This window comes from Mya arenaria, chromosome 8 (assembly GCF_026914265.1).
Source record: "Mya arenaria isolate MELC-2E11 chromosome 8, ASM2691426v1".
Lineage (NCBI taxonomy): Eukaryota > Metazoa > Mollusca > Bivalvia > Myida > Myidae > Mya > Mya arenaria.
In genome coordinates this window covers 52502146-52527059 of record NC_069129.1, presented here as the reverse complement: position 1 = coordinate 52527059, position 24914 = coordinate 52502146, and the positions used below count along the sequence as shown (strand labels likewise).

The 24914-nt window shown below is 34.3% G+C and overlaps 1 protein-coding gene across 7 annotated transcripts; it reads right to left on the bottom strand.

The window, feature by feature from the left end:
• Window positions 1-756: 756 nt before the first annotated feature.
• Window positions 757-24914, bottom strand: LOC128244606 (T-cell-specific guanine nucleotide triphosphate-binding protein 2-like). 7 transcript variants are annotated; one of them, XM_052962617.1, is made up of 5 exons: window positions 24880-24914; window positions 10968-11889; window positions 5513-6433; window positions 4896-4948; window positions 757-3023 (listed from the first exon to the last, which is right to left on the bottom strand). In XM_052962617.1, the coding sequence occupies exon 5, from the start codon at window positions 2769-2771 to the stop codon at window positions 1851-1853; it is 921 nt and encodes a 306-aa protein (XP_052818577.1). In that variant the 5' UTR covers window positions 2772-3023; window positions 4896-4948; window positions 5513-6433; window positions 10968-11889; window positions 24880-24914; the 3' UTR covers window positions 757-1850. The 7 variants fall into 7 exon arrangements, with proteins under 7 accessions (XP_052818577.1, XP_052818576.1, XP_052818575.1 ...); XM_052962616.1 differs by lacking the exon at window positions 24880-24914 and adding an exon at window positions 24785-24879; XM_052962615.1 differs by lacking the exon at window positions 24880-24914 and adding an exon at window positions 24297-24481.

The following is a 24914-nucleotide window of genomic DNA, read 5'->3' as shown; positions in this document are numbered from 1 at the left end:
AACAGATAATATCTAAGAATACAAACATAAATATGATTTTGAAGAAATTTCATTTTGATTTTATCGAAAACCAGTCACCAATAAAGCTGTAAATCGTTGTATCTGTAATTTATGGATGCAACCTAATAGCTTTTGGTACGCCGGATTCCGGGTCATTTTGAGCAGCATACTATATGCCAAGGTCAGGTACGCCAGATATCGGAGCATACAGCGGTTTACTGGATTTTGACGTTAGGATATCTGGCTTCCTGCCTATCTTTAGCGGTAAACTGGATGCCGAGGTTAGGTTTGCCGGGTATTACGTTGATCAAATTTGATTCGAATTACATTATCAAAAAGGGATATATAAATGAGAGCATTAATCTCATTTTAATTTTCAAATAAATCATTTATATAAACAATTATTGCGAGGATGTGTATAACACATTCTGATCTCTTAATTTTTTGTCTTTGGAAATTATGATCGCAGATTCTGTTGCAAAATTAAGCATTTGTCCGGAATCTAGTGACTGATTTAAATAAAGAGGTCGTTTTAATATGAAATATCTTAGATTTCATTTTTTTTAAATTCAAATAGAGGTAGGAGCTCCATTTTATTATATGTCAAATCAGAGTTCCAAATGTCCGTAAGTTTGCATTGTGGCAATTGGTTTTCAATTTGTAAAGATATGAGTGCAGAACAACACATGCGAACTACTATTAATGGACTTCAGTTTGCAAAATGCACAGTAAGCATTTCTTTTATTGAAGCCGATTTATGTATGCGTTTATTTGTTTAGAATATCTATGACATTGGATGGTCTTACCTCAGCAGTGTCGGTTAAAACAAAATATATGACACGTTTTCATTTATCAAGACAAATTATATGTCAATTAAATATGGCTGGGTTTATGTAAATCATCTTTTATACTTGATTAAGCCAAAATGGCTTTCGGGTAGAGAAAGTATTACAAAACAAAAACGGAACATAACATTTACATAATATGTACAGATGATCTTTTTTAATTACATACACACATGACTTAACAGTTCTATTTGCTACAGTTAAATATACTTATCAAACTAATACAATTACTTACGACACAAATTTAATCACTAAAATAGTGAACACTATTTGTTCATAGCAATATATCGTTATAAGCATGTATATGTTCTCCTTCACACATTCAACTCTTGTACATTTTTCACCCTAAAAGACTTGTTATAGTTTAGCATGTTAATCAAGCTATAACACTTATTCGTTTTAGAGTTTACCCTAACAGAGCTTAATCGCAAAGCTACTTTCTTATGTCTTGTTTTCCCATACAGTTTTACTGGGCTAAACTCATCCAAGATTTGCTGCAATATATGAAAACAAAGAGCTAAAAGTTGACGACTTAAAGTAATATTTAATGTCAGTTGTTGAAATATATTGGCATTTTTTTTATGAGAAATCTCTTTTTTTCGAGCATTTTTCAAATAGGATTGTCTCAAACACAATTTAAAAGTCATCACAAGCACGTTAACAAACTATAAACACACCAAAGATTTAGACAAGTCGTGGTAAGTCACAACTTGTATACACAAACAATAACGAGCACGCCAACAAACCATCACACATTATTAAAATGTTAAAAAAGTTATTCTCTCAAATATGAATCGGAGGCGAGCTCAATTAGCTGACATACTCAATATATTTTGTATGTTTGTTTTATATTTAAATTATTTAAACAGAAAACATCTGACTGTAACATAAACATTCCCGAGACGTGAGACCAAATACGAATCACTGTTGAGTTATTATAACCGCACAAGGATAACGTTTACAAAAACAGAAATAATAACTTTGGATTACCAAATTATTTAGAATTTAAATCTGGCTTTCACTTTCGGTCCATTTCACTACATATGCATTTAAGCTTCGTGCTTCTTTCTCAACCTCTGATAGAATTTTTCTCAATGAATAAACGCAGAGCGAATAGTTTGTTCCTACCCCGATGAGGCTTCCAATTAATGGGATAGCTAGTTTCAAAACAGATTGAATCCCTTCTGTTGCTATATTTGTCCTTAAGTAGGATAAAAAAGCCATTTTTGTACGAAGTATAATATGCATCTTCATGTCTAACTTTATTTGTAGATCTTTAACAGAGCAGTGTACTCTTTCTGCAATCTTTTTTAAGCTGTCTTCATCTGTGCCTAATTGCGTTCTGTAGAAATTAGCTTCTTCGTACAACATAACCACCTGTACGAGAATGCCAGCACCTGGTATCGGTATTGTGGCTACCATTGATGATAACAATGCGTGTGCATTTGTTCGTTCCTTAAGTACGTCCACCTTTGTTGTTATAATATCATTAGATAGGGGGGCAACAGACAATGTCATTGCACAGCGTTTCAAATCAGGTGTTTCGCGCAAAAGTGTTGAAACTAATAGTTTGAAATCAAAGCGGCTGTCATCATGTCCACTTATGAGATATATGTTTGTTACACGAATGTTTTCAGAAAGGAATTCTTTGACGATGTGATCTTTTAACATGTCGTAAACTTCTTTTTTAGGACGGTCAGGATAATCCTTTTGGGCATTTTCAATCGCTTGATCTGTTTTTGACCTTATAATGTGAGCGTTCTTTTTAATTTTCAAAATGCACTTCATTAACCATAAATCGTTTTCATAAACCCTTTCACTTAGCATTAAGAGAAAGAAGTCATAACTTCGGAAGCTTATTTTCTGCAGGTAGTCATTTCTTGGAAATGAACGTGTTCCTACTCCAGGAACGTCCCACAGTACCATATTGTTATTTTTAGGGTGAAAATAAGGTTCGCATCTGACTGTTGTTTCGAAAGGCCCTGTCTCTGCAATTCTATCACCTAAAAATGTGTTAATGAAAGTAGATTTTCCAACACCAGCTTGCCCAATGACTGCAATATTCAATTTAGTTGACTTCCATTTGTTTATTCACATCTTTAGTTTTTCCTCTAAACCTTTAGTACCATTTTTTCTTTTTATATCGATGTAATTGGTAGCCCTTGAACTATTTTCAAACTGAAATAAAAGTTAAAGAAAACCTTTAATTTGACATCATTTATGAATTACATTATTCAAAAATTTTGAATGAAATATTAACGATTCAAACATATTTTGTCTGAATAATGTATGTTTTGATTGTCTGATTTCTGAACTAGGCTGGATGGGCTTATGCATAGAAAATAAATTGTCTTATAAGAGTTTGATGCAATTTAAGGTGTTGCACCCTGTAACGAGTTTAACTTTCCAGAAAGTTACTACCTTGTATTCACTGATCATGTCAACGCGGTTTCCCAAATATAGTAATGTTTTAAGCCTGCGGTCTGTATAACATTTTGCAGTACAACGTGCTGTTGATGAAAAAAATGGCTTCTGGGGTTGGCATTGTACTTTCGATTGATATTCGAATAATCCTTGAAACATGCAACTGTGTAAATGTCTCATCTTACGTTGAAAAGTAAATTATATGACAATATGCTGAATATTCATTTTTGCTGCAATCTACACCTATCTTAATAAAAGCAATAGTAATTAAAGATATAGTTCATAGCCGGCACGCGGTGGTTTCAAATTAAATAGTTACTCTTAATTGTTGTATCATTAAACACGTATTGTGGCTTGGCTTGCTAGGAATGTTCCAGCGTGTGAAGTTTCTTTGTTTTAAATTTTTATTTAGGTAATCATTTGGAAGAAAGGTTTAGCGCATACATGTCGTAGTATTATTTTTAATGATGTTTTTGTTTGTTCCCAGGTTTTGTAAAATGATACTTTTTATTATGAAACTCTATGATCACACAACTTTAAACCTTTTATTTACTAAGGCGGATATTGTGTGATGCTCAAAGTTTCAAACAATTACTGGATCGTATCTTTGAGAAGTTTTTTCATAAGATGCTCTGATTTGATTTATTTCGTCTGCAAATAGAGTTGAGATCATTAATCATTGAAGTACTTGGGGTCACCTATTAGTTTATTATTATTTATTTTATTATTTAGTGAATGCATATTTTGATAAGATTTAACTTTTAGGATTTTACTTTATTTTGAATTGTTGGTATAAGAGTAAGGTCGTGCGCGAAAACTGCTTTAAACCCCCTTTAATTTTACATTTTACTGACGGTTTCATGGCTGTACTTAGCAATCATTGATGAACGGACTTAGTCGTTTTATATAGTATTTATGCACTGTGTTGTTTTTTGAATTAAGTGCTGTTGTTCCATGTTTCTTGTTTGTGATTTTTGTTTTGTTTTTGAGTATTATTCATAAACAAACGTTAACAGGTTTATCAATCGCTTTACTGTTTGGCGCTATGGCGATCAACTTTACTAGTGATATTTTTATTTAATAATTCATTTATATGTCAACTCAAATGACTCATCGTTTAATAAGATAATTGTAGAAAACGAAGTTATGCTGCGTTATCGTCTCTAAGGCCAGTCATATACAACAGTAACAATGTATGTAAATCCGGTTGACGATGGAACTACGTTTTGAGTCAAAATATCAACAGTCCATTTGAATAAACAATGTTATACTTTAATTACACAAATGATAAGAACACAAAACTCATGATAAATACATACTAGGGATAATGTTAGTTCCTAATATTTTTAATGATTAAATTGATATTTAAAAATAGTATATTCCAAAGTAAGTTGAAAAAGTAAACATTGTAATTTTAAACGATTTCCTGTGTATCCAGTTTTCTCATTTTATCTTCAGGATGTTATCAGTGTATTTATGTTATATTCCGATTCCCGATAACATATATCACTATACATTGGTAATTAACATTTCAGTTATGTTGCAAATGTTAACGTTATTTTGGTCATCCCTCACAGATGTTGTAAATAATGCATATGTTTAGGAAGATATAATTAAACAACATACCTTTTCTAACTCATCTTTCACAACCCCGACAAAGTCGCTGTCAACGGCCAAACCTGTTGGTTGAGATAACATAAATATTTTTGAGGATTAATGATTGATCTGTGACGTTGGCCAAGTATTTAGCGCTAATGACTCTAGATGACAACGTTAATGATTCTTTCCCAAGCCTGAAATTCGTCTTTGCTAGTATTGTTTACTACAAAGGAATGGTAAATGGTTCTTTGGGTTTCCTATCCACAAATAAGCTAGTCATATTATCGTGCCAATTGTAACACTACTAACAATAATGTAGATGTTTGCTATGTGAAAACAACCGTTTTTGTTCTTTAACACAATTCGGACCTGAAGTAAAATGACTATTTAGTTTACAATTAATCTTACCGTTAGGGGTGAGCATAAGTCATAGTTTAACCGGATTTTAAAACAGAAAAACTTGAGCTTAGTCGAAAGTAAAAATACTACATGAATTAAATGTTTGAAGAGCTGGTCCATCAATATATGAGCTAACTTGCATACAATCGTAACCCACTAATCGGCATTGTGCTTAGCTGGGCACGTAAAGAACAGTTAAGTTCTAAATCGTACAATTACTTATACAAGCAATGGACACGCATTACCTTGCGTTTTCCCGTCTGTTCCAACGTGCATCTTTCTGTCTCTTGATCTCTGTCAACATGCTCTATTTCTGTTTGTTGATGTTTGTCAACAGTCTCTAGTTCTGTCTGTTGATCTCTGTCAACAGTCTCTAGTTCTGTTTGTTGATGTTTGTCAGTAGTTATCACTTCTCCGTTGATGATGGCTACCTCTGTTTGTTGATGTTTGTCAACATTCTCTAGTTCTGTCTGTTGATCTCTGTCAACAGTCTCTAGTTCTGTTTGTTGATGTTTGTCAACAGTCTCTAGTTCTGTCTGTTGATCTCTGTCAACAGTCTCTAGTTCTGCTTGTTGATGTTTGTCAGTAGTTATCACTTCTCCGTTGATGATGGCTACCTCTGTTTGTTGATGTTTGTCAACAGTCTCTTGTTCTGTTTGTTGAAGTTTGTCAGTAGTGATCACTTCTCCGTTGATGATGGCTACCTCTGTTTGTTGATATCTGTTTATTGTGGCTACTTTTGTTTGTTGATTCATGTTGACTGCGTATACTTCCGTTTGCTGTTTCTTGTCATTTTTTACTAACATAGTATGTCGGCCCCTGTCTTGCATTAGTCGGTTCATTTTTTAATTGAAATACCAAAACCAAGCGATGATTGTCAAAAACCCTGCGATCATGGTCCAATGTATATCCATATTTAACTGAACAATATTAGTACCTTTATATCAAATGCATAGATGAATGAATAAACAGGCAATATACCGTATAGGCGAATAACGCTTAAGGGGAACACACAGAAACGAAATATAACGTACAGCCATTTCATATACTCATTCAACTATATTTCTAAGGGAATCTGGGGTTAACCGTCTTAGAACCATCATCGGAAGAGGAACTCAATGCAGGTTATTCCGGTTAGTATTCAAATAGTTACCAAACGACGTCCCCTACAAATATACAAAAAACTCAGGTCAATAGAGTAAATAAGAGTTCTTTAAAGAATCAAATCCATATTAGTCTTACAGCACATAATTAACCTTGACAAAGAATTTATGGCACTACTATTTCATTCTACAACTAGAAAAGCAGCAATGCGACGAAGGCATGTTTTATAGTATGAGCAATCAGTAGATCTAGCCAATGAATTTCCTGTATTAATGAGAAGAAAGTAGCAACCTTTATTTTCAGCTAACGTAACTGAAAACGATTTATGGCACTACAATTTCATTTTACAAATAGAAAAGAAGCAATTCGATGAAGGCATGTTTTATAGCATGGGCACTCAGTAAATCTTGCCAATGAATTCCCTGTATTAATGAGAAAAAAGTAGCAACCTTTATTTTCAGCAAACAGCGACGTAACTGAAAATGAACCTAGTTCACAATTTTTAATTTTAGTTTCCATCAATTCTAAAAATGTAGTTTTGCGGAAACCATGTAGATGTTGTAAGTTACAGTGGTATTGGCCCCTTTCCTCCATTTGAAGTAATAGTGACCATGACCTTGACCCCATACCTCTGAAAAGCAATCTCAAGGTAGCCCTTAGAGAAATCAATCTAAACACAAACATGTATCTCTATCCATCAAATCCAACAAATCTAACCTTACTTATTTGGTGGAAACCGTTTTTCTATATTTTGTAACACTGAACTTAAACTTGAACCCACCCTCATCAAAAGCAATCCCATGAGCTACCTACACTCCAGCTTTAACAACAATCCATGAGTTCTAAGATATCCAGTGACTCTGACCGTGACCCAAGTCCCCTCAACAGAAATCCCAAATTTGCTCCTTACATATGATCCATAAACACTAACTTTCATCACGATCCATTAATCATTGTTGGGCGGAAGCCATTCTTCTATTTTTGATAACCTTGATTTCATCCTAAAACCTGGTGTAACGCTTTTTGTCAAATACGTAATTAATTTGTTTCTGGTTATTTGAAGTATGCAGGAACAATCATTCTTACAACCTATGTCAGATTAATCACACTCTGTTACCATGTCGACACTATCGGAGTAGTTTTAATTTTGAGAACTACTTGCGTTTAGAAAATGAAAAGTAAACGTTGTTTTAAATGTGTTGCTCTTAAATGAAAAATAATGAATAACTATCGGTGATACAATACTCTTGCCTAGTAAAAGTGGAAAGGGAAAAGGGAAAAATCCTAGATATTGCATACCAATATAATTCAATGAACAAAGTGCACACTTTTACACATTTTTGGACAGATGACTTAAAACTGCAGCCAGACATGAGCTGATTTAAGGCATGCCAAACCATGACTTTCGGGAATCGTTTGATAATTTCATAGTGCATGGTGATTTTTGATTGATTCAATGCCGCCAGAGTTAACGCAATAACCCAACGTTTTTCGAATCTTCAAGAAACGGACAGGCCAAACAAAATTATGAAACAATTAGTTCTTACATTCATATGAAAAACTACAGAAACAAGCTCAGTATCCAAAAGTTTAAACATACACCCCGTTTAATGACTCTGGGTTAACGCCATAAGCCATAGAAAATAAAAATCACCTGGTAGAAAAGCACAAAACTCCACAAACATCACATATATTATATATACTAAGCCAAGTTTATTTTCAGCAGATGTTCTAAATGCCATGAAGTAAATATTAAATACTGTAAATGTAGATATTTTCGACGAAACGAATCAGAAATTTGGTAGGTTTCATAAATATGGCATACTGCATTCATATTTGTGTATTTTACATTTTTATTTGAAAGGGCATTAGCCTTGCGTAATAGGGAAAATGCATAAAAATTATCGTTTGAATTCATCCATATAACCCAAAAAATATATTTTAACGAAATGTACTAGTTTTACAGTACGTTCAACCCTTGATACAATATGTAATTTATTCGAGGCATCTTAGTGATCTTGTCTTTGGTACGTCGGTTGCCAATAGGCCAGACGCTATAAGCGATGAGGAAATCGGCGTTATGCAACCTAGGAAAAATTGCACCCCAACAAGCATGGCGAACACTATCTAGTTTAATACCACCAACGACATTAGAAAAAAGGTTTAAAACACATATCAAATTTGCAAAACGGATTCAAAAGTTATTATCATAGCTTTCTTTTATTTCTTTTTAGCACGAATGCCAAAGAAACACCATTTGAATTAAGATGCATTTTCTGAATTGGAATCAGGAGTCTCTTCCATTTTCCGGTTTTTTTTTCTTTTCATTGTTATTCCTGTTTCAATATTGAAATACGCATTCCATATACTTAAGATATTATTTTATACACTTTATCGTGTGTTTTTTTTTTTCAGAACATAATTTCAGAAAGTCATGCAACGTCTAGTAGACTTGGAAAAAAATGACATGATATATATGGTGAAAAACTAATATTGTATTTAAACCTTGGATACATAATTTCTTAAAGTGTACTGGTATCGGTCATGCATTCCGTAGAAATACATTTTACGATGTCAAATTTAGATATTCCTTTAAATTGTTGTGTGACCTTAGGACGCTCTATCGAACACTTACTTAGTTTAAGTAGCCAACGTTTTTAGTGAAGGGTCTAAAAAGATGCTATGGTCATAAATGTGAGTAGTCTGTGCAGACTTGCTGTTTTAAAATTAAAAATTGACTTATAATGTCAATAAAAAAACACAAACATTTACATATTTTCAAGCACCTTTCAATAAGTCAATGAAATACCTGAAGGCTTTTAAGTAATTTACATCATTTTGTCGAATTACTAGAGGAAACTGGTGTGGGGAGAGAGCCAATTAGGAACAGAAGGTTCTGTAGATTGTTTGAAACTCAACGAAACTGAAACTCAACGACCGACATATATAAACGGTAACTGTGACATACAAACAGTAACCTATCACCGAACTATGAACTTTTCAGGATTCCATATTTGTTCTTTAATATATATTTTTGTGTACGACATTTGTTAATTTCACGTAAAGACAAATTTGTAATCAAATTTTCTACATCTACATCCCCTCTTTCAAGTTGCACGTACACTGGTTCAAACCCACAGTATATTAACAGTTTACTGGCCGTTCCAAGGCGATACCTAAAACTCCTTCATAAGCACATCTATTTATACAATATATACGTTTGTTGAAATGTGTGTTGTTCCGCGAGTCTCGTTTGTGATTGGTTGCTTTTGTGTTCTATGTCCTTTGCGTTTACCCCGTGCCATTAAACGGGGTTTATGTTTATATTCTCGACTACTAAGCTTGTTTCTGTTGTTTTTCATTTTCATTTTCAATGCTTCACGATGATTACATTGTTATTTCTCAGTTTAAACATGCTAATAAATATATACAAATATTAAAAAGTTCTTGTCATGCTAGACATCTTATCAATAATTGTGTTCACTTTGTTTGGCTATGCCTGTCAATTATGATAGGTACAAATCCGAAAGCGTTGGAATACCTGTTGTTCATGAATGATATCGTGTTTTTGTATTTTATGAGGTTCAAGGGCATTAATGGCAACCATGCGAAACAATTGCTCTTGTCCGCTCCCTCCGATTGTTGCAATAACCTCAACATCGACACCCCAAAGAGAAAGGTTGCAGAACGCCCAGGACAACCTTAACTGATGAACGGAATTAGAATTACAAACACAACTGCAAGGAAGGTACTATACCCGAAAGCTTTGACAGTGAATTTGCCCAACATTCATGATCTCTAAACAAATAAAGGGTCCTGAAAAATCACAAAAGGGAATCGATTCTAACTTACTGGCCCTTGATTGAGCTCAACGGAGCGATATTCCTCGCGATAATAATCACTTTTATACACAAAAACATTGTCAAAAAGCACTGTCACTGTCACAATGTCAGCATTACTTGAACAATCAAAATAAATAAGTTGTTGTTTGTTGTTTGTTTTATTTTGTTAGTTATGTTTTTTCAGAACGTTCATTTTCGTTTGAAATCGCACATTATTCTCGAATTAAGAACATGAAACACTTCAAAGTCAAACTTCATGATGTCCATGCAATCCAAACTTTGTTAAACTGCATTGTAAACAGTCATACATAGCTTTTTCAGTTTTTAAGTACATGTTTTGATGTAATTATGCAAGTCCGATCAACGGTATCTCATACTTAAAGTAAACATTGTCATCACAAAACACTTATTATGAGTAATCCTTCTAAATGTGTTGCTATGTGAAAACAACCGTTTTTGTTCTTTAACACAATTCGGACCTGAAGTAAAATGACTATTTAGTTTACAATTAATCTTACCGTTAGGGGTGAGCATAAGTCATAGTTTAACCGGATTTTAAAACAGAAAAACTTGAGCTTAGTCGAAAGTAAAAATACTACATGAATTAAATGTTTGAAGAGCTGGTCCATCAATATATGAGCTAACTTGCATACAATCGTAACCCACTAATCGGCATTGTGCTTAGCTGGGCACGTAAAGAACAGTTAAGTTCTAAATCGTACAATTACTTATACAAGCAATGGACACGCATTACCTTGCGCTTTTCCCGTCTGTTCCAACGTGCATCTTTCTGTCTCTTGATCTCTGTCAACATGCTCTATTTCTGTTTGTTGATGTTTGTCAACAGTCTCTAGTTCTGTCTGTTGATCTCTGTCAACAGTCTCTAGTTCGGTTTGTTGATGTTTGTCAGTAGTTATCACTTCTCCGTTGATGATGGCTACCTCTGTTTGTTGATGTTTGTCAACATTCTCTAGTTCTGTCTGTTGATCTCTGTCAACAGTCTCTAGTTCTGTTTGTTGATGTTTGTCAACAGTCTCTAGTTCTGTCTGTTGATCTCTGTCAACAGTCTCTAGTTCTGCTTGTTGATGTTTGTCAGTAGTTATCACTTCTCCGTTGATGATGGCTACCTCTGTTTGTTGATGTTTGTCAACAGTCTCTTGTTCTGTTTGTTGAAGTTTGTCAGTAGTGATCACTTCTCCGTTGATGATGGCTACCTCTGTTTGTTGATATCTGTTTATTGTGGCTACTTTTGTTTGTTGATTCATGTTGACTGCGTATACTTCCGTTTGCTGTTTCTTGTCATTTTTTACTAACATAGTATGTCGGCCCCTGTCTTGCATTAGTCGGTTCATTTTTTAATTGAAATACCAAAACCAAGCGATGATTGTCAAAAACCCTGCGATCATGGTCCAATGTATATCCATATTTAACTGAACAATATTAGTACCTTTATATCAAATGCATAGATGAATGAATAAACAGGCAATATACCGTATAGGCGAATAACGCTTAAGGGGAACACACAGAAACGAAATATAACGTACAGCCATTTCATATACTCATTCAACTATATTTCTAAGGGAATCTGGGGTTAACCGTCTTAGAACCATCATCGGAAGAGGAACTCAATGCAGGTTATTCCGGTTAGTATTCAAATAGTTACCAAACGACGTCCCCTACAAATATACAAAAAACTCAGGTCAATAGAGTAAATAAGAGTTCTTTAAAGAATCAAATCCATATTAGTCTTACAGCACATAATTAACCTTGACAAAGAATTTATGGCACTACTATTTCATTCTACAACTAGAAAAGCAGCAATGCGACGAAGGCATGTTTTATAGTATGAGCAATCAGTAGATCTAGCCAATGAATTTCCTGTATTAATGAGAAGAAAGTAGCAACCTTTATTTTCAGCTAACGTAACTGAAAACGATTTATGGCACTACAATTTCATTTTACAAATAGAAAAGAAGCAATTCGATGAAGGCATGTTTTATAGCATGGGCACTCAGTAAATCTTGCCAATGAATTCCCTGTATTAATGAGAAAAAAGTAGCAACCTTTATTTTCAGCAAACAGCGACGTAACTGAAAATGAACCTAGTTCACAATTTTTAATTTTAGTTTCTATCAATTCTAAAAATGTAGTTTTGCGGAAACCATGTAGATGTTGTAAGTTACAGTGGTATTGGCCCCTTTCCTCCATTTGAAGTAATAGTGACCATGACCTTGACCCCATACCTCTGAAAAGCAATCTCAAGGTAGCCCTTAGAGAAATCAATCTAAACACAAACATGTATCTCTATCCATCAAATCCAACAAATCTAACCTTACTTATTTGGTGGAAACCGTTTTTCTATATTTTGTAACACTGAACTTAAACTTGAACCCACCCTCATCAAAAGCAATCCCATGAGCTACCTACACTCCAGCTTTAACAACAATCCATGAGTTCTAAGATATCCAGTGACTCTGACCGTGACCCAAGTCCCCTCAACAGAAATCCCAAATTTGCTCCTTACATATGATCCATAAACACTAACTTTCATCACGATCCATTAATCATTGTTGGGCGGAAGCCATTCTTCTATTTTTGATAACCTTGATTTCATCCTAAAACCTGGTGTAACGCTTTTTGTCAAATACGTAATTAATTTGTTTCTGGTTATTTGAAGTATGCAGGAACAATCATTCTTACAACCTATGTCAGATTAATCACACTCTGTTACCATGTCGACACTATCGGAGTAGTTTTAATTTTGAGAACTACTTGCGTTTAGAAAATGAAAAGTAAACGTTGTTTTAAATGTGTTGCTCTTAAATGAAAAATAATGAATAACTATCGGTGATACAATACTCTTGCCTAGTAAAAGTGGAAAGGGAAAAGGGAAAAATCCTAGATATTGCATACCAATACAATTCAATGTACAAAGTGCACACTTTTACACATTTTTGGACAGATGACTTAAAACTGCAGCCAGACATGAGCTGATTTAAGGCATGCCAAACCATGACTTTCGGGAATCGTTTGATAATTTCATAGTGCATGGTGATTTTTGATTGATTCAATGCCGCCAGAGTTAACGCAATAACCCAACGTTTTTCGAATCTTCAAGAAACGGACAGGCCAAACAAAATTATGAAACAATTAGTTCTTACATTCATATGAAAAACTACAGAAACAAGCTCAGTATCCAAAAGTTTAAACATACACCCCGTTTAATGACTCTGGGTTAACGCCATAAGCCATAGAAAATAAAAATCACCTGGTAGAAAAGCACAAAACTCCACAAACATCACATATATTATATATACTAAGCCAAGTTTATTTTCAGCAGATGTTCTAAATGCCAAGAAGTAAATATTAAATACTGTAAATGTAGATATTTTCGACGAAACGAATCAGAAATTTGGTAGGTTTCATAAATATGGCATACTGCATTCATATTTGTGTATTTTACATTTTTATTTGAAAGGGCATTAGCCTTGCGTAATAGGGAAAATGCATAAAAATTATCGTTTGAATTCATCCATATAACCCAAAAAATATATTTTAACGAAATGTACTAGTTTTACAGTACGTTCAACCCTTGATACAATATGTAATTTATTCGAGGCATCTTAGTGATCTTGTCTTTGGTACGTCGGTTGCCAATAGGCCAGACGCTATAAGCGATGAGGAAATCGGCGTTATGCAACCTAGGAAAAATTGCACCCCAACAAGCATGGCGAACACTATCTAGTTTAATACCACCAACGACATTAGAAAAAAGGTTTAAAACACATATCAAATTTGCAAAACGGATTCAAAAGTTATTATCATAGCTTTCTTTTATTTCTTTTTAGCACGAATGCCAAAGAAACACCATTTGAATTAAGATGCATTTTCTGAATTGGAATCAGGAGTCTCTTCCATTTTCCGGTTTTTTTTTCTTTTCATTGTTATTCCTGTTTCAATATTGAAATACGCATTCCATATACTTAAGATATTATTTTATATACTTTATCGTGTGTTTTTTTTTTCAGAACATAATTTCAGAAAGTCATGCAACGTCTAGTAGACTTGGAAAAAAATGACATGATATATATGGTGAAAAACTAATATTGTATTTAAACCTTGGATACATAATTTCTTAAAGTGTACTGGTATCGGTCATGCATTCCGTAGAAATACATTTTACGATGTCAAATTTAGATATTCCTTTAAATTGTTGTGTGACCTTAGGACGCTCTATCGAACACTTACTTAGTTTAAGTAGCCAACGTTTTTAGTGAAGGGTCTAAAAAGATGCTATGGTCATAAATGTGAGTAGTCTGTGCAGACTTGCTGTTTTAAAATTAAAAATTGACTTATAATGTCAATAAAAAAACACAAACATTTACATATTTTCAAGCACCTTTCAATAAGTCAATGAAATACCTGAAGGCTTTTAAGTAATTTACATCATTTTGTCGAATTACTAGAGGAAACTGGTGTGGGGAGAGAGCCAATTAGGAACAGAAGGTTCTGTAGATTGTTTGAAACTCAACGAAACTGAAACTCAACGACCGACATATATAAACGGTAACTGTGACATACAAACAGTAACCTATCACCGAACTATGAACTTTTCAGGATTCCATATTTGTTCTTTAATATATATTTTTGTGTACGACATTTGTTAATTTCACGTAAAGACAAATTTGTAATCAAATTTTCTACATCTACATCCCCTCTTTCAAGTTGCACGTACACTGGTTCAAACCCACAGTATATTAACAGTTTACTGGCCGTTCCAAGGCGATACCTAAAACTCCTTCATAAGCACATCTATTTATACAATATATACGTTTGTTGAAATGTGTGTTGTTCCGCGAGTCTCGTTTGTGATTGGTTGCTTTTGTGTTCTATGTCCTTTGCGTTTACCCCGTGCCATTAAACGGGGTTTATGTTTATATTCTCGACTACTAAGCTTGTTTCTGTTGTTTTTCATTTTCATTTTCAATGCTTCACGATGATTACATTGTTATTTCTCAGTTTAAACATGCTAATAAATATATACAAATATTAAAAAGTTCTTGTCATGCTAGACATCTTATCAATAATTGTGTTCACTTTGTTTGGCTATGCCTGTCAATTATGATAGGTACAAATCCGAAAGCGTTGGAATACCTGTTGTTCATGAATGATATCGTGTTTTTGTATTTTATGAGGTTCAAGGGCATTAATGGCAACCATGCGGAACAATTGATCTTGTCCACTCCCTCCGATTGTTGCAATAACCTCAACATCGACACCCCAAAGAGAAAGGTTGCAGAACGCCCAGGACAACCTTAACTGATGAACGGAATTAGAATTACAAACACAACTGCAAGGAAGGTACTATACCCGAAAGCTTTGACAGTGAATTTGCCCAACATTCATGATCTCTAAACAAATAAAGGGTCCTGAAAAATCACAAAAGGGAATCGATTCTAACTTACTTGCCCTTGATTGAGCTCAACGGAGCGATATTCCTCGCGATAATAATCACTTTTATACACAAAAACATTGTCAAAAAGCACTGTCACTGTCACAATGTCAGCATTACTTGAACAATCAAAATAAATAAGTTGTTGTTTGTTGTTTGTTTTATTTTGTTAGTTATGTTTTTTCAGAACGTTCATTTTCGTTTGAAATCGCACATTATTCTCGAATTAAGAACATGAAACACTTCAAAGTCAAACTTCATGATGTCCATGCAATCCAAACTTTGTTAAACTGCATTGTAAACAGTCATACATAGCTTTTTCAGTTTTTAAGTACATGTTTTGATGTAATTATGCAAGTCCGATCAACGGTATCTCATACTTAAAGTGAACATTGTCATCACAAAACACTTATTATGAGTAATCCTTCTAAATGTGTCTTCCGATTATACGATAGATTTACCTATATCTTGATCGATGTGTGGGAAATAAAGGGTATTTCCCCAATACCTTAGGCCGTTTCATTCTACTTATGTGGTTATAGTTTTAAATTGCTGTGTTTTTTGTGCAGTTGACAAAGCCTGCGACAATTGCAATTCATATATCTTTAGTCGACTATCATGCAGACCTCTACGATTGTTTTTAATTATGTTTAATGAAGAATATGTAAATGGATTATTACTACTTCTGTGAGTTTGATGTTAACTTCAGGATATTTCCTCGTCTCTGTCCTTGTTATAAGGAATACAGGATTTCTTTTTATTGTTTGACATCGCGTTTCAGTATTTTTGTTTTCTTAATATTGCAACCAGTCGATAATTGTATAACCATTCACCTCAATACCGATTTATCATTATATCACTTCTTTAATATGAAAATAAGTCACTTTATGGCGTACGCTGTTTTCTTAAGTTCATTATCATCAATAGTATTAGTATTGACTGTTTCTGTTTGTCTCTGTTGGCATTTATAATGTTTGTTATTATATTGTCTGTTTGTTCGTCCGTCTTTCGTTCGTATATGTCAGCAGTACATTTTCATTAATGGTCATTTGATCGAGTTTCATCGCTTGCATTTTCAACCTGTGTTCTCTATGTTTAAACTTCTTTTTCTGTTCTCGAACAGAATCAACGTATTTTGTTTTCAATTGCTAAAAGTAAATTTAGTTTACTTAACCATTGTTAATAAGTACTAAGTAATACTATCTTGTCAGTAAATTTGTCTGTTAATTATTACCCTTAAAAGACTTTATAAAGTTGAATAGAACAAAATTATTGTTCCATATTTAACTTGATTATCAGTTCTTTAATAATTCAATAAATATCAGTTGTGTTGTTTCATTGTTTTATCGTAAGCTGAAAAAATGTCCGTCACTAACTGCATGTCTGTACTTTGGCTAAATTTTGAAGAAAAGCTTTTAAAGAAATCACAGGTAACGCGTTATTAAACACAGTTTACAAAGTGAAATGAATTGGGATTATGATAAAAGCAAAACGAAGCATTTTTTATGTCTACGTCTCGGATGTTTCTCAATGTCAATGTTTACGCTTATAATGCAATTCATTGGTATCAAGACCAACGCATTGTAGACCAGGTATGGGGGACCGAGGACATGAATATGTCAATATTGAGCATGAGACTATAACATTATATATAATTACAAAACCTGTGCGTCATTGAAAATGCATTTGTATAACAAGTACCTCTTATAGAGCTAAAATTGATAAGATGATTATTCATTTTACAAGATATGTAAATAAGTATTCATTGTATCTATTCAGCCCAAAACATCTCTGACCTTCTATTGAAATATGATCGATATAATATTTGCATGCAAACTTAAAGAATACCACCTTCCTCGCGATAATTGTCGGGGTTTTCGAATTCTACAAAAGAAATGATATCGTAAGTAGAATTTGAATGTCATATGGAGATAGATAAAGGATATTTGTCATTCAACTGCTGTTTACAAAATTGATTAAATCAATATTGGCACGTCAAAAGATGATGTAATATGCAGTCCGTGAAAAAATGTTGTATTTAGATTCACTGACAATACTTAGGAGGGGACACTTATGATCAAGGGAGTGTCTTACAATGTATACCAGCACTAATATAAGAGTTATATGATATGTTTATAATATTAGTAACTCAATTACGCCAAAACTGTTTTGAAATTGATTTTAAATTTTGATGGATTTCACTTAGAAATTAATCGTATTTTGTAAGTGTTTATGTGACATGAACCAGAACGACACGCTTCTAGATGTTCAAGGCAGCAGGCTAGCAATGTGCAAGCGTGTACTCCTGAGTCCATACACGTTTACCACAAGAAACAAGGCGATAAATCCTTTTATTTAATTATTCAATACAAAGGTGACAATAACCGAGACAATGGATTTAAAACCAAACATTATACTGAGTACGTTCATAATTAGCCATCAAAAAATGTTTACCAGTTGCTGTAAGGCCACAACAAATTGATTCGAAAAACAAAACAAAAAAAATAACTCTTTTTTTGCGCCGGCACGTACTATTTCGTCGCGTATATTATTTATTTTTTTTTACTTCTGGATTTCCTCTTTTTTCTGAATTTCTTTTACTAAGAATGTAAACCTGCAACATCGACTTCGCCTTTTTTTGAAGTTATTTCCATACTTAACATTCTTCGCGAGCAAAATTTTCTCGTGTCATGACAAAATCAGGTCCGGGTAACCCCAAAACAGCCGATATTTGTTGACAGTCTTTTTTGTCGGGAATATTTTGCAGGGCGCACCGTTGTTATTTATTTTCGGTTTCCTTAATTTTCAGGTTACTTTCAGTTTTCGTAATGTAAAATACACGTTTTAACTGAAAATCACTGTCATAGTCAATGGATTATAGTCTTCAGTAAACAACAACAGTTTCACAGCGTCAAAGACATTAATTATGTATGTGTGTTTTAAGTCATTCATTGTTTTGTACTCAAACTTTCGTGTTAAATAATAACTAAATCGAATTTTGAGTGCAAAACTTATATCAAAATGCACGGACACACGACTTACAACAATTTAACATGATTTCGTGAGTTATTTTTTAAATTCTAAAATGCATTTCTCAGTTTTCATATACTCATAATTGTTATAAACAGATAAAAATAGTAGGACTTGTAAATGTTTTAAAAACAGTCTGTATTTATGCACCAGTCAATTTTTACCACGCCCCCCACCCCCAGGTCCGGGGGGATAACCGGGGAAATAGGCCGAGTTTTTACCTTCCAGGTGGCCACGCAGTGCCGGGTGAATACGGTGGACATAGCCGGGGTAGGCTGGACTGTTTGTCAAAGTCCCCGCTATTCCCCGGACCTTAGGGGCCGTGTAATGCACTAGTCAATTGTAACCACGGCCCCCAAGGTCCGGGAGGATAACCGGGGAAATGGGCCGAGGTTTAACCTTCCAGGTGGCCACGCAGTGCCGGGTGAATGCGGTGGACTTAGCCGGGGTGGGCTGGACTGTTTGTCAATGTCCCCGCTATTCCCCGACCTTGGGGGCCGTGGTTACAATTGACAAGTGCATTAAACATGCATGTACAGTATAAGAATAACATCAGTAAAATCAGAAAATAAAACCTTTTATAAGTAAAATAACAGATATAATTTTCTGAATTCTATGTTCTTATCCACTTGTTTTCGTTGATCGATTTGTATTAAAGTGGCCTATATTTAAAGTGGTCTGTTTCTTACGGGCATTGATGCCATGGAGGCCGTCATGTTATTCTTTTTCAAGGCACGGACCTATAATCCATAGGTTCGTGGTAAAGTCGAGGTCTTGAAAGGGAAACATCTTTATTCCACCACCTGCTCTAATATAATGACCGGTGCCACATTTGCAGATTTGTTTGATACTGCTTTAAATTATTTTGTCCCGCAATTCAATCCCCGTGTCTTTTTTTAGAAATGTTCTCGAGGTTATTTACATCTTCTGCAAACCACTACAATTTTATCATGTGCTTCAAGAGGTTCAAATTAAGACCTGATCTGATATTTGGAAATGCTCAAATGATGAATTAATCTTCCTAGTCTAAAATGTTTTTGTGATAGTAAGTTACAGAATGAATACAATAGTTTTTAGTCTTCAAATAAGTGCACATTACTATAAGAAATGTTGTCTTTACATTATATCCATGTTTAAATTGAAGTTATTAGTAAAGCACTGGATCTTAATGCCATTTGTTAAACATTAAGACAGATTTTCATGTGATACAATCAAAACCTTTTCATGTATAACTGAGAACCTATGAATGCAATTAAAAAGCATTTCTTGACATAATTGTATGACAAATTTGTAAAGACATCATTTTTTTTATTATTATTAATTTTTCGCTTTCCGATCGCCTCTGGATTGCCTTAAATTAAAAAAAAAAAGTATTTTCATTTTTTTTCGATCGCTCGCTACTACTTGTTTTGGCAAATGATCAATTTGTTGTGACCTAATGTGATTGTTCAATGCAGGCTTTTGTGAATATTTGGGAGATTCAAAGGTTATCGCATTCGAACGTTTTGATTTTACTGCTATCTCATTAGTATGTAAGATGGGGTCAAGGGCATTTACGCTTTTACCACTTTTAAGTAAGTAAGTAAGTAAGTAAGTAAATTGTTTATTACCGTGACATGTGTATAAACATAATACAAATTCAATAGTTAAGTATCAAACAGATAACACCCGGCCCAATGGGCCTATAGGTCACCAATTAGAAAAAAGTTACAATAATTCAGAGAACTTTTATGTTGACGATCGTTGATATTTGTAAATTTCTGAGGACCCTCCGACATTTGTCAGTCAAAATTTATTTTTATAATATTTATTATAAATACGATTTTTTTTTTCTTTAACTAAACCTTTCGGTGATGTTCTGAAAGTTTTACATCATGTGATGCTCGTGTGAATTGCCAATTATGCTAAGGCCAAAAGATAGACCGACGGATTGATCGTTGCTCATATTAGCATATCTGTATAAACACCCCAGGACCAGGTTTTCTCATGTACAACTAGTCGCTGTTTGTATAACCATACACCTTAACACCAGTCGACTATTGTATAACCATATATCTCAAAACAAGTCGACTATTGTATAATCAACAACAAGCATTTCTCTTATAACCAGTTTAGAATCAAGGACAAAAGTTATTGCTGGCGTTCATTTCACAAACTTGATCTCAGTAAAACTAAATCATACATTAATGATAAGTGCAAACATACGGGAAAAAACTTAACTTTTCAACTGTTAACACAAGGTCCGTGTAATGAAAATCAGCTGACCTCCTTCAGCACATCTTGGAGAATAGTTTTTGACCTTTGTATTATTACAGGGCTGATGCCGTTGTCAGGTGAGAATTGTCTCAGGATGGCTACTATTTGGATTATATCCCGAGACACGACCGTACAGGTTAAGGACTAACTCTGTTACACAGGAACAATCATAAAGTTTCAAAATGCGCAGCGAAAACTTTCATTCGATTGAAAGTGATGAATCGAAAGTAATCAATCATTCATCTTTTATATCTTTGGAATATATCGATCACCATATACAAAGAGATGTCCCATGACTTAGGCTATGTTTATGACATAATTCACTGAATTTCTTGAACAAATTACAATCAAAACTGAATCTCTGATGCTGCTGGTGACTTCAACATCCATATCGACTATAAATCAGATTGCTACAAATAAAATCCAGCAGTGTTTGAAATCTTATAGACTGGTTCGACATGTCAACTCTTCAATTCATTCTAGTGGTAACCTGATAATCACAAAACTAGACGACAAAAGTGTGAATGTTTCAGAAGCCTTATCAGAATATAACATCCCCGAACAAGGCTATGTCAGTTGTAACTTAGAACAGTGTAGGTCTCCTTTGATCAGAAACGATATTAAATCTCACAATTGGAAATCTGTTTTCAGGGACACGCGGGGAGTAGAATTTGATAACATTAACAGCATTGTACATAACTCGTACGATGGCAAAGATCTTGTGTCTGAATTCACAATAGCTTCATCAGATATCAACACTAAAAATGCACCTTTTGAAGTCAAAACAATTCTTTGAAGACCGACGGTTACATGTTTTTCTGGGTACTTGAAACTGCTGAAGCAGTACGAACAATCAATAGAGAAAATTTATATGAATGACAAATCCGACCAGTCGAGGGAGGGCTACAGTGGTGTTGAAAACATATACAGTGCAAAACTTTCTAAGTTCAAGGATGATTACACCCAAACCAAGATTTGAGAGGCGGAAGGAGATATCATGATGTTATACGCGGTAACGTCAGTTTACTAACAAGGTCTAGGGACAGTTCACTTCCGTTTCATACTATTATTAATACATAAACTGCGTTCAAACAATCGTCAGAAATGATGTTAAGAATTTATGTATGCATCAAAATCTGCAACGTGTGAAATTGATGTCATTCCAAACACATATGTGAAAGAATAGGTCTTTGACATCTTGTGTGTTCCCTTGTGAGTGGAAAGGTGCTGTGGTTAAATGTTTGTTAAAGAAGAAAGGTGTCCCACTCGAACATGCAAAACTATCGGCCAGTTTCAAATTTATTATTTATCTGCAAGATTCTTAAAAAGCGGTGCAATAAACAATAACAATGTACATATAGAAGCAAACTATTTCCATCTTATCAAAGTGCCTATAGAAAATATCATGGTGTTAAAACAGCAATGGTCAACATGTATAGTGAATCATGGAAACCATTGATAAAAGTTTCAATTGTGGTCATGATTAACTTGAGTGCAGCATGCGATAACATCGACATTCCGACACTGATTCGAGTTTTTCAAAAAGACTTTGGTACTCAAGGCACTCCCTCGAAATGGATGGAATCTTATCTCGCGAAGAGAACAATGAAACTCATGGTTGAACAATCAGATACTAAAACTGAACCACTGAGGTTCGAAGTTCGACAGGGTTCTTGTACTGGACCGGTGGTCTTTACCCCGTATATATCAGCTCTTAATAGAGTGGTTCAGTAATATCCAGCCGATCTGTATCAATACGCTGACGACAATAACATTTAAAATTCAAGCGGAAAATTCTCAACAGGAGGCAATTGCTTTTCAACAGCTTACCAATTGTCTCAAAGAAATCAGCACATTGATGACGTCTTACAAACTGAAAATGAATTAGGCTAAAACTGAATAATTATGTATGGAACCAAACGTCAAATACAAAAATTAAACATAACAAGTGTAATAGATCTAGGTGTTCGAATGACCAATACGCTGAATTTTGACAATCGCATCTGAAAAAAAGACAAATAGCACATGTGCAGTTACAGAATTGAAGCTTATGCGTTAAAAAATCTCACAAGAAAATCAACGGAACCATAAATGCATAAATTGGTTCACTCTTATATTGATTTCTGCAACGGTCTCTTCACCGAAATTCAAAATTACCAAATCAACAAATTACAACGAGTCCAAAAACATGCCGCTAGACTGGTCTAAAATGATTCCTATCTAATACCAAGTACTGAACCCCTTAAAAAAATACGCTGGCTCCCAGTTAAAGTTAGAACAATTTATAAGGTTCTAGTGCTGGTTTCCCGAGCGTGTTTTTGTACAGCCCCATTGTATTTGAGGGAAATGTGTGTACCTCTTTAGGCTAGATACATACTTAGATAGAATAATTTACCATTCCAAGGCGTCGAACCAAATTAGCTGACCGATCAATCGTCGTCATTGGTCCCAAATGGTGGAATGATCTACCTAGTTATCTGAAAAACATTGCATCTGACGCCACTTTTAGAACTAAATTGAAACACCTATCTGCTGGGTCAGTTTTATGGCCAATGAATTGTTTGCTGTAATTGTGAAGCGCAATATAATATTTTTATAACTTTTGTGCTCTATAAATGATATTTGTTTGTATTTGTATGCATACGTATGGCCGTTTACATGGGGAAATTACATTAAGTGGGTGGGATGTTTGGTAGACTACCAATGTTTTAAAACGTATTTCCGTGATTTTCATGGTGAAACAGTATCAGACTTTAAATGTTTTAATGCACTCATTTTATTTTCCGTATTGCGAGGCGTTCATGTTACATCAGTTCTTACATTGATAGAAAGAGAGACAAAATTTATTGAGCACATATATGAATTACTAGAAAAGTATGCACGTGTATCTGAAAGATTAATGTGTATAACAAATACGCGGTACACTCTTAATGGGTATCAAACTGCCTTTTATTATAAATGTTTTACAGCTCGTGTTATAGTTACACTTTTATAAATGCACACATACGTCCAACAAAAACTGCAAATTATTCCCTAAACCCGGCAAAAAAGGTGTTTAAACAAAATCAATATACCGCACAGTGCCCATGTAAGTGCACAAGCGTTCGAAAAGAAATAAAAGATGCAAATATTCATTGAAAAAATAGGTACAAGAATGGTAAATGCACAGTTTCAGGTCACGCAATTTTCTATTTTCACTTTCTAAACAAGCAATCGTCCAGCTTATACATTCCGTAACTTTGTTCTTAAGGCTTCTTGAAAAATAGATTGATGGGGAGAAGCTTACACGAGCGGCCGCCGGGTAGGCGTATAAATATTGCAAGAAAAGTGATATAACATACTTACCAGGTCAAAATATCCTCCCAAAACACCAAAATCCTTTCGAAAACCGCCATTTTTTCCGCTTCCAACATTTCCCTCAATGAAGTTTCGGCAAACACAAAATATGTTGAAGCAACTGATCCATTAATTAATACAACCAACGATTGCACTGACAGGGTATATATAGTCCACCAGCTATGAAAACCATAAGATGCTCTGACGGGGGATATGAAACCATTTGTTCCTCCGACATTGGTTATATAATCCAAACACCAAGACTACTCTTGGTTGCTCTGACAGGGGATATAAAGTCGACCAGCTCCATCATTGCTGAGAAACGACCTTAGCAATGGAGCTTGACAATTCTGTAAAATTACGCTTAGATTCGACAATGTCATCGTGACCGTAGCCACTGACCTATACTAAAGGACCGACCTTCTTAAATCTTTCAAGACTCAAGCTTATAAATTTGACATCAAATCGATTTAAATCAAAAACTGGTAAAGACCAACCTGACTACGAAGATCGAGGCTCTTGTGCTCAAACTATCTTTATTTATTGATCAAAAACATTTTGGTCGCAATGCACTCAACTTTGACTAACAAACCTCAAAGAATAGTTGTGATAATCCGAATTGAAATA

Bases quoted from the DNA above. Each gene is read 5' to 3' on its own strand.
- LOC128244606 (XM_052962617.1), bottom strand. From the start codon at position 2,771: ATGGTACTGTGGGACGTTCCTGGAGTAGGAACACGTTCATTTCCAAGA.